Source organism: Cyprinodon tularosa, unplaced genomic scaffold, assembly GCF_016077235.1.
Source record: "Cyprinodon tularosa strain WSP-4 unplaced genomic scaffold, ASM1607723v1 ctg66, whole genome shotgun sequence".
NCBI classification, from domain to species: Eukaryota; Metazoa; Chordata; class Actinopteri; order Cyprinodontiformes; family Cyprinodontidae; genus Cyprinodon; species Cyprinodon tularosa.
Window position 1 is genome coordinate 3822650 of NW_024039407.1, and position 11683 is coordinate 3834332.

At 36.8% G+C, this 11683-nt stretch overlaps 1 protein-coding gene across 1 annotated transcript; it reads right to left on the reverse strand.

Moving 5' to 3' along the window:
* Positions 1 to 822: 822 nt before the first annotated feature.
* slc52a3 (solute carrier family 52 member 3) lies at positions 823 to 11683 on the reverse strand. The gene is made up of 4 exons (XM_038309283.1): positions 11531 to 11683; positions 6726 to 7770; positions 2384 to 2507; positions 823 to 2232 (listed from the first exon to the last, which is right to left on the reverse strand). The coding sequence occupies exons 2-4, from the start codon at positions 7715 to 7717 to the stop codon at positions 2020 to 2022; spliced, it is 1329 nt and encodes a 442-aa protein (XP_038165211.1). The 5' UTR covers positions 7718 to 7770; positions 11531 to 11683; the 3' UTR covers positions 823 to 2019.

Below are 11683 nucleotides of genomic sequence, written 5' to 3' on the forward strand. Positions count from 1 at the left end.
TATCATTATCTGCCTTTTTATTGTATTTTTTTGACATTTACATGACTGGTGTTAAACATAAAAAGACCATTTCAGTTTGTTTGTCTAACAAAGGTTGGAAGACAATAGTTTCAGTTTGATCTTTGATATTTTAAACATAGTTATTCATTTCTCAGACACATAGGCAAATATTGGCATATCAGTGTTTCAGCAACTTGTTGCAGTCATGTCAGCAATTCACTGCAAAAAACATCTAGAAATAAGTAAAAAATGTCTTAAATGAAGTGTATTTACCCTTAATTTGAGCAGGCAAATAAGATGATCTGCCAATGGAATGAGTATTTTTACTCTAAAATAAGATAATTAGATAATATACACTTGAAATAAGACAAAGCAATTGTTTTTTCTTATTTTAAGTGTAAATTGTCTTGTTCCATTGGCAAAGTGTCTCACTTACCTCCTGAATTCAATAAAAAATGCACTTAATTTAAGCAAAAATGACTTATTTAGATTTCCATTTTTTGCAGTGAAGTTAAGGTTTCCTTATGTAAAATCTGCTTCTCTGTAGTTTAGCTTGAGTTGATTTCAATTATATAAGGATGACCATGACCCACTGGAATTGGAAATGCACTGAATTCAATTTGGTGACAAAATTTCAATCAAATATAGAATTTTACTCCGCTTTTACTAGTTTTTGTTTACTCTGATTTATCCTAGATATATGTTGTAGCCTTTATGTTTGAGTGATCATTATACATAAACAGATATGGAGGTCTTTGGTAGACAGTAGTCATTATAAAACAGGTAATTAATGATATAGTGAAAACAAAACGATGGACCATCTTATATTAGATTTTATTGCAGTTAGCTTGGTTAGCATCATTGTAGAATTATAAACACAGATATCTGACCTATTAACAGACATATAATTCACTCTGACCAAGATTTCCAAAAAAGCTCTCATCCTAACATCAAGTAAACTAAACTTTTATCATTAAAATTATGTTAAAATATTGCAAAATGCAAGTTTATGACCATGCAGCTGCTATAATAAACTATTAAATTAAATCGGGGTTTCTGCAACATCTTAACAACTTTAAAATGTGTTGCAGATAATTAGCTAAAAAGCATGCTTTGAAGAGTCCTAATTATTAGCAGATTTTCCAATCTGGGCTCTAAATTTCATTTATTTATGTCTTAAGTTTGCCTTTGTTTGACTCTTTCATTCATTGTTCTAATAAAGCTTAGTATTAATGTAGGGTGCTGTTAAAATGTGTGGCTGGCAAATTAAATATCCTTTTTTATTATCATGATTATAACTCCTACATTTAAATAATCGTTATCTTACAACAAAATCATAAAAAGTCCTTCACAAAATGTACTTAAAATTAAAGAAACCTTTTTTACCTTGGTTGCATACACTGTTCAAGATGTCAGTAAAATGAGAATCAGAAGCAAAATAAAGGACTTAGTGAAAAAAAAATACATTTTGGAGTAGAATGGTTACAATTATTTACTTGTACAGTGAAAAGGAAATTAAAATGTTGAGATTACAGGTCAAAGTTGAAACAAATCAGTGCATTTCACTTTATCTGCAGTGTGTGCATTAGTGTACTCTTGTGCAGAAAGCTGTAAACTGGTGTGCTTTAGAAGTCTGGGTGTGACATCTGCTGGCCAAAAATAAAAAGATTGTAGGATTCCTCCTTTCTAAGCTGTAGTCTTTCTCTGTCTAGAAGCTGTAGATGTTCCCTGCACAATGGCAAACATTAATACAATTAATACACTGATAAAAATTTAAAAAACTTTTTTTTTCTTTACAGAATTCTGCAAAGAAAAGTTGTTTTTTATGTCAAATAAATATCTCTAATTACTGTACAAAATCTTAATAAATTAGAGATTCTTATGATACCCTCAGAAAAATCACTCAATATTTTAAATTTTTTGGGCGTTCAATTGTTTTATTTTGCTGCTGGAAAAATAATTAAATAAACAAACATCCCAAAGCACAAATCATCTTTAGCTGAGAGTCTAGACCCACTGTCACGAAGGACACTGAGTGTTACAGACATCTCCTGACTTGAAGAGCCGGTAAACATTCACTAAGGGGAACATGGTGACGGAGCCGACCAGTGAACCCATCTGTGCTGCGGCTCCACACCAGACCAGGGCGCTGTGGCTCCGATCTCTCAGGATAACCCCAACCATCACTTTCACGTAAGACAGAGTCCCAGTAAACAAGAGCCATGAGATTACCTGGTGGAGATAAAACAGAAGGACTGCCTCATATACTTATCTCAGAGATTAAGTGGGAACACAGTAACACAATTAAAACTCAAGAAGGTAAGGTCATCAGTCATGATGCACGAGTTGAACTTTGTCACAATGACTCAGTGACTTTACTCACAATGATCGCCTCTCCTGCTGCAGACCCATGAAGCAAAGGACAAGGACTCATAGCTGCCATAGCCATGTTATAGCTGCCAAAGCCTGTCCCCAACACAGTCAGCATGCCAAGAAATATCAGAGACCTGAATACAAATGAGGTGTTTTAGATGCAGTCTACTTTTATGGATAAACATTGAAAATAGCTTTTCTTTTCTTTTAAGGTTTGAATTCGATTTTATCTGAATGACAGTGCAAAAGATACTGTGCCTCGTAAATGAATTGATAACCCATAAATTCAAGGCACAGTATTTGTATTGTCATCGTGTGGAAAAACTTAAATGGAAGCTGATACAAGTTCATGGGAAGACGGATGGAGGTAAATAAAAGGAAATCCTTGAAGAAAAGCTGTTGGAGGCCATAAAATACTTGGGCCACTGGTTAATCTCTCAGCAGGACAAGTTAAACATTTAGGTTACAGAATATGTATTTCCTGTTGTGCAAATTAAAGTCCAGACCTGACTCCAGGTGAAAATCTTTAACAAGACAAGAGCTTCACGCTCACTCTAAAAGCTGAACCACACTTTGTAGCCATTTATTTATGAATTTTTTTAAATCTTTATTTTTTTTTTACTTTTACAATAGTGCAATAATTTCTAACGGTCTGTCTCATAAAATTCCCCAAAGAAATATTGACACTTTTGGATCTAATCTCCTGAAAGACACCTAAAGAAGACTCTCCAAGTTTAATCATGAACAAATGGAATATTCATGTACTCATAGCTAATTCCTAAATTATTATTATAATAATAGGAAGAAACACAAAGATTGATATTTTGGAGTGGGCCAGGCAAAGCTTCTTCTTAAATCTAGACAGGGGCGGATTTGGCAAATGTGGGGCCCTAGGCAAAGACAGGCAGGGGGCCCTCTGAATTGAGAAGACATAAAACAGCTCCATTCTACAGATAGAGAAATGTTAATAGAATAGACATCCATTATCTGTTCTAGGTTTTGTCCCTCTCTTCTTGTACCTTTTATTCTTGTTTTCCTCTCTATGTTTTGTACTCAGCTGACTTTTCATGCTGTCTCTAAAGGATTGAAAGATTTTTTCCAAGCACTAAGATCACTTAGCTGATTGCTCCTTCCTGTGTTTCCAAAAAGGCAAAAGTAAATAACCCAGTCCTTCTTTTCACTGTAGAAAAGCCATGATATGCTTATCTGTTCTCCATTTTTCATTTGGATGAAATAATAGCTGCATGAATCATGACAGCAGACAAGATAGAGGAGAGCAGGAGGCGGGGTTACCAATCTACTTGCTCTGGAGAGCAGAGTTCGCTGCTTTTAGATGTTGTCTCCGAAGTCTCCAGTAGCAGAAAAAAAGTCGCTAGATTTGGGCGCTAGGCGCTTTTAGGAAATCAAAGTGCTAGAGGGGTCTGAAAAGTGGCTAAATATAGCAACTAAAGCGCTAAGTTAGCAACACTGCTCTTTGCATGGTTTGTTTTCAAATGGTTTGCTGCTGTCTGTTTGGACCTTTCTGAACATGTGCAGCAAATGGACTGATCCTATATGGTGGACACTGAAGGGGGGTGCTGAGACATACTTAATATTATCAGCGTGATTTTTTATCAAAAACATAATTAATGCGCACAAATAAGAAATAGTTGTATTAACCATACATAGAAACAGAGTTTTATGGGGCCCCCAGGAACTTGGGGCCCTAGGCAGCTGCCTAGTATTGCCTGATGGTAAATCCCCCCCTGAATCTAGAAGAGAAACTTTGTAGAGAGCTACAGATTAGGGTGATGGCAAGGAGGCTTTCCAACTTTAAAGAATTGAATCCTTATGCAGAAACTTTTCTGCAGTAATTAAGAATAGTTGGAATTCAGTAACGTCGAAACAAATATTTCCATAGATTGATCAGAAGGGTTTTTTTTTTTTTTTTTTATATAAAATTGATCCTGTTGTTATCTTTGTAGAGATGCCTCTCAGCTTTTCTATCAGGACATTACTGTTGGAGGAAAATAATTTACAATGTAAATCTGCCATGGGTGTGATTAATGTTTATTCTTGCTGTAAATACACTAAAGCATTTTTACTTTAATGAGACTTGTTGACAACAGAAAAAAAAATTGTGGGGACTTTTCTAAACTAAATGCTTATAATAAAATAGATTTATAAACCTCAGAGAGCTTCCCAGTTAGTAATGTGGAGGAGAAACATCTGTCTGAACCAAACCCATTCTACAGAGACCCAAACACACAACCCACAGAGCATGAGGAATGTATTACTAATGTCCTGGTGCAACATTCATGATTCAACATCATGAGAAAAAAATTAGATGCATCCTGTGAGTCAGTGGCTCATGACGCCACCATTAGCTGCACTGTGTTGAAATGTGTCTCACATTGTTTTGGAGAAATATTTGTTCTCTTTTTAGTTTAAGATTTTAAGGGTTTCTTTGTTTTGTTTTTAGGTGTATTTACCATTAATTTGAGTAGGAACATAAGATGATCTGCCATTGGAATTAGCGTTTTTACCCTTAAAATCAGAAAATTAGATATTATGCACTTGAAATAAGAGACTGCAGTTGTTTTGTCTTATTTCAAATGTAAATTGTCTTATCCCATTGGCAAAGTGTCTCACATACCTGCTCAATTCAAGAAAAATGCACTTATTTTAAGAAAAAAAAAAACGTCTTACTTAGATATACATTTTTTGCAGTGCACACCATTTTGATCTGGATGAAGTCTGGATTTTCAACAGGTAATTGCAACATGGTGATTCCTTTGAATTAATGTTTTCTTTCACTGGTTTGCTGATGTTCATGGACATGTTATTCTGTTAATAAACTAATATCATGAGAGGATATCTGATGGTCAGTGTCCTCAAATTTTGACTCGAAAATACTGATGTAAACAAAACTTGAAGCTCGACTTTTTACCCTCAATTTCATCTTTTCAATTATCGGTTTTGCTTCTGGTGATTAGCTGAAAGGTCTTCACAGAATGTGGTGATAAAGGCAAACCTTCAAAATGATTCCTCTAACGAAATTCTGGAGATCATCACAGACTTATGACAACCATTAGCTCTAATGGCTCAACTGGCCCTAGTCATACTCATATGAGTGAACAGCAGTGCAGTCAGTGGGTGTCAAAAGAGCAGAGTCACTTCATGATGGTCTGAGATATACGTTGGTCAGATGATCATGCATACAACAGCCCTGGTATTTGAAGAAGTGAACTAGTTTGAACAGCCTGTGAGATTGTGTGACTCTGAGCACTGCCTGATAGAAGGAACCCAACCGCCCCCAAAATATGACCTATAGGTTGAGAGTTAAAACTCAGGTATTCTCTGTATTATTGTCTAAGTTGGTCTCACCTCTCCAAATGACACTGAGCCAGACGTCTTGGCATTTCTTCAAGGGGCAATTGGCAAATTCCTGCATCCTTATTTGTTGTGGGGATACTTCTGCTAGCAACATTTCCAAGCCCCTGTTGATGTTATTTGTTTGTTGTTTCTTTTTTTGCTTTTTTTTTCACCAAATAAACTTTTATCATGTCAACTAGACATGATAAAATTTAAGTCCCTTCTTAAGACTCATCTTTTTTCCTTGGCTTTTGGCACAATTTGAGAGGTTTTACTTTGTTTTATTCTCTTTGCATACTCGTATGTATTTTACACTCGTTTTTTTCTATTTTATAATTTTATTGTATTTTATGATTGTGTACAGCACTTTAGTCCTGTCCGGTGCATAAAGTCCTTCATAAATAAAGTTGGTATGGTATGGTATGGTATGGTATGGTATGGTAACTAGGATCTTAGATGGAGTTTGTATGTCTTTTGTATTTCAAAGCATCCAACATGAGCCTAAGAATGAATGTTTTGGTACTTCCACTCTTGCAACATCTTTCATTCTGTAGAATGACAGAGCTCAGTTGTTTGAATGAGGCATTATAACATTAGAACATGTCCATGCTGGTTTCTTTCTGCCTTGGTATTGTGTTGCTACACATCTGTATGCCCCAGAACTGCTAACTGTCAAGATCATAATTTAATCAGCTGTATCTGGTCTATAATAACTCACGGCTTTGGCTCTAAAACCCAAAGTTAGCAACAAGGGTGAAGCAATGTTTTACAAATTTTGTTAACAGTTTTGTAACTCTATTCTTCCTACAGATGGATCTGATCTAATGGTCATCGGCTTGTAAATCCATGACTGCCATGACTGATATTATTAGTGAACGGAATGCACTAAATTAATCTGTTCAGAATTGAAAGCCTGTTTAAACGTTACTCTGGGAACCTGGTGTTTATTTCAAATAAGATGGAAACCTATTGCTGGCAGTATATTCACATGTTTTTACCTGTTTTGGAAGAACATTGCAATGGTGCAGGCCACTGGGTTGGCCACTGAGGCCAGGGCTGCAGAGAGGTGATAGGCGAGGTTCCCATACGGCATACAGGAATAAGTCTGGACTGAGGGCAGCAGTCCGTTGGTTGAAGCATTGACCCAAACCACAAGAAAGTAGATGTAGACCAGCTGGTACGTGGAGTGATGCCGTTCAGCCTTTTCTCCATCTTCCCTCTGAGGTTTCCTTTCCTCTCCATCAGTCTCTGCTACTGGGTTCTCCAAACCAGAGCTGACTGAACCAACTGTGTCGGGCACGAGGTTTTCTGTCGACAGGTCGAATGTCCGAGGAAGTCTGTTTAGTCCAAGAAAAGCCACCAAGCTGATGCACATCATTGCTGCCAGGAAGGAGAAAAACACCTCTGTGGAAAAGTTTGGAGGAAGATACTCTGTTTGCATGGACCACACTTCCTCATCTGTGTGGTTTCCTACTGTCTGAGAGGTGTTTACGCACTTTGCCATACCCACACCTTGGGCCAAAGCGATTACACCAGGTATAAAACCACTCAACCCTTCTCCAATAAAATAAGTAGTAATGTATTTAGGTGGAAGCTGCATCATAAAAGGGAGGAAGGTCACCGAGGATGTGCAGTCCACCAGAGAGAGGAAAAAGGTGATGATGAAGAAGGCGGTGCTGTGCGGCGCCCCTGCCACAACAGTTGTTTTGTCCCAAAAGAAGATGAGCAGGATGCAAGAGATGATTCCGATGGAGAGGATGGAGTAAATGACGGCACGCTCGTTAAGACGACCCGGGCACAGTTTGTGCATGATGGTGACCAGCAGAGGTCCCAGGTTGGCCAGCTGGATGATGACTGTGAGGAAGGAGGGGAGCTCCCAACCTTCAGGCAGAGCGTTGACGATGAGGGGAAGCTCCACCCACAGGCCGTTCACTGCCACCCAGGATCCCAGGCCAAAGGCACAGGCCAGAAGATGCAGGAAATTGGCCATAATGCCGGCAGATCAGTCTGAAGACGATGTACAACTGCTGCAATCCGTCATACCTACATGAACATAAAAACATTGCATAAGAAGATTTATTAAGCCGTTAGAGTTTAGGCTTTACTTTGTCAAAATGAGATGAACAATTGTTTAACATTCGAGCCACTCAGGTCTTCTAGTTCAAACCTTCTCTGTACACCCAGAACTAGAACCAAACATTGAGAAACATTATTTATGCTCCACTGATCAGTAACAAACTTTCTGAAGACTTTAAAAGTGCTGAAAGCCTAATTTCTTTTAAGTCAAAGTTAAAAGCCCATTTAATTAGAGTTGACTTTGACTGTTACTGAGCTATAATTAATTTAATTTGTTGGTCCAACAGTTTGATTTGTTTTACTCATGTTTTTATCTTTACTTTATTTTATTCTGCTTTTATTTTCCTTCTATTTTATAGTTTGATTTATGTAAAGCACTTTGAATTGTCTTTGTACTGAATTATGTTATACAAACAAACTTCCATTAACTTGAACAATATTAACTAAAACAAGGGTCTGAAACATGCGGCTGCAAGTGGCTATTTGGAGCCTCTACAGTGGCTCTTAATGGTTGCTAAACATGATAAAAGGACCAACCAATGATTTTTAATATAATGTATTGTTAAATACCATTCTTAGAAGCTTTTGTGTTTTTGTAAAGCTAAATTTGAGCAAAATTTTCTTAACAGAATGAATTTAATTGATTGTAATTAGATTGTAAACAGAGTGTTTATTGTTTAAATTATGTCCTATAAAAAATTTAAATGTTTCCTTTTAAAGACATGCTTATATTTTGTCTCTATTTTAACCATTCAAAATAAAAACCACCAATTTTGAATAATATAAATTAGTTATTATTTGTGTCATTTATGATACATTAAATATGGAAACTCAAATATGTTACTTTTAGTGTTAAAGGGTTCAAAACTAGGGGCTGCACGGTGTAGCAGTTTGCAGAACTGTTGCCTTGCAGCAAGAAGGTTCCATGTTCTCCCCGTGCATGCCAGGGTTCTCTCTGGGTACTCTGGCTTCTTCCCACAGTCTAAAAACATGACTCTTAGGTTAATTGGCTTCTCTACAACCTCCTTAGGTGTGATTGTGTGCATGAATGGTTGTTTGTCCTGTTTTTCTCTGTTTCGCCCTGCGATGGACTGGCGACCTGTACAGGTTGCAACCCACCTCTCACCCTTGGACTGCCGGAGATACCCACCGGCCCCACCACGACCCTGACAGGACTAACCAGGAAAAGATGGATGGATGGGTAAGAAACTTGAAAAAACACAAACTAATTGTTGCTAAATAAAATGGCAAAACATATTCTATAGCAGATATTCAACAAAAATAATTAGTTGTGTTTTATTTTATGATAATGTAATATTTTGGCTCGGTTTCATAACCCTGGTTCTCAGGGCGCATTATCAGCCATGCTTTAGATGTGTCTCTACTAATGCACACCTGAATCAAATGATTTCATTACCCCTTCAGCAGCCATCAAATGCTAAAATCTATTAATCACTTTTTCATTCAGGTCAGGAGTTTGGAGGCAGGGAAACACCTCAAACATGGAGGACAGTGGGTCCTGAGGTACAAGGTTAAGAAACCGTATTCTAAACCACTTTAATGTTGCTGGGATAAGGGTTAAAACACTCTATGGATTTAATAGGTTTCAGACCCCTGGACTTAACAGACAGACCTCTATGCTCTCATCAAAGCTTTAACTGATTTACACAAGTGCAAGGAAAAAAGAGCAAGGTACTTTTCAACAGTGAAGTTGAGTAAATGATGAACACAAGAAAAAAAAGTCTTCCTCCATCTGTAAATGGTGGTAATCTGAACAAAATGTAGCACCACAATTATTGTGTCCCACTTCTTCACAGGTTTTGATTTGGTTAAAACTGGTAAAACTGTACTGGCAGCAGTAGTAGAACTGGTAGACATATCAGAATCAGAAATACTTTAATAATCCCAGAGGGAAATTATATAACACTAAAGATAAAAATGTAACATTTAAAAATTTGTAAAAATTGTGCAAACTAAATGTGATCTGCAGCTCAAACACATGGTGCACTCAGCAGACGCCCTCTTTCTACAAGGGGACTGGATGCTGTAATTTGTTTTAATTTGCTCTTAGATTAGGTTGATGATATCAGGACCATAATAAATCTTTTAAACCCATACTTTGTGGGTTTGCAGGAGCCTACAGGATGTCCTTGTGTATTTTACTGCATCAATGCTTTTAATAAAGCTTATCAAACCTTCTAAGGCAACAAAAAATCTCATAAATATAAGGGCGTCCTAATGAGAAGTAACTGTGTCTAAGTTTTAATACTGGTTGCCAAAGAGCTCTGGGACTATTTACAATAATACAGCAAAATTCAAAGTAAGATAACTAATAACCAGCTAATAGTTAACTGATTTAGCAGTAGCCGTTAGCGGCACCATAATATGTGTGAGGACCAACTAGAGAGCGGGGCTCCTGGTGATCCACAGTCGGAACAACGTTATTCAGGATGGGGTTCCCTATCGTGCAAACTGTCATTAAATCCTTTAGCTTAATAAAAACATCATACAGTTACAAACTGAAAAAAAAAACAGGAGAGATTATTTCACATTGTCTTGTATAGTTTTATGCGAGTACCAGAAATGTTAAATCCTAATTTAATAAACAGGGACTCCTTTGTTTTGCAAATTGAAAGCAAATTCTGCTGTTTTGTTTTTGTCTCATGCTTTGGAAGCATCTGAACTTCCAACCACAGTCCGCTTGTGCTCTGAGAAGGTTGCAAGCACCCTCTTCGATCCCCACTGCCTCCACTCTGGGTCTCTGAGCAAGACCCTTAACCCCACACTGCTCCCCGAGCACCGCGCAATGGCAGCCCACTGCTCCCCAAGGGGATGGGTTAAATGCAGAGATACATTTTTCCAGTGTGAGATCAATAAAGTTCAATTATTATTATTATTATTATCAAGCAGCACCTCTAAAATAGATCTGTGTATACCTTTAAAAACCAAATAGATACGAGTTATTAAATACTCGTTATCTTTCTGAAAGAATGTGTTTAAACACTTTAGAAATTACACTTGTATAGGAAATCGGTTTGGGTTTATACATTATCAGAACTAAATATTTTCCAGGTGTATCTTTAACTACTGGCCCTGAAAGAACTGATAACATAGAATTAGATTGAATACTGTGAGTTAAAAATCCTCCTGCGTATATTGAGCAATACATCTCTCACTGTTTCTGAGATGCTGCTTTGGATAGTCGATCAATAAACCTGAAGGTTTTATGGGTGCAGCTATCTCTCATGGTCTAAATGATCATTTAAGTTTAATGTGGCATTACTAACTGTATGTAACAGATAATCGTTTCATCACATGCAATTTTTTGTTGCTTCGGTGAAGCTAGTCAAGGTCTGAGGAAAGAAGGCTTGAAAAACATTAAGCTTTTGTAATTTATCATATTTTATGATTTTTTTTGTATATTTTCTTGCAGATTTTTTGCTGAGTCCTACTGATAGAAAGAAATTCACACAATTTCAAAGATAATATTTGCAATAAACTTTTATAGGTCAGTACAATCAGATTAAAACATTAAAAAAAAGTTTAGTAATATAAGTACAGCAAATAATTAGGTTTCCAGAGACCATTAATAGTCAGTTACCCTTTATTCTAGAATACCAAATGCTTCAACAATAAACCTAAATGAGAAACTTTGTTTGCTATAAACTAAATTCTTAATTCAGAAAATATAAAACTACTGTACTGTTGGATGTTTAAATGTACTTACAAGTTTGTCCAGTTCCTCAAAGTGCTGCACTGGCCTCACTGTCATTGTATGTAGAGACTAGGGACAGACTGTCTCTGGCTGCTCTTTGCACAAACACCTTAGGACTTATAGCGCTGTTGCTGTGTGGGTCAGAGTCCACTGTAGCTTCAGCAA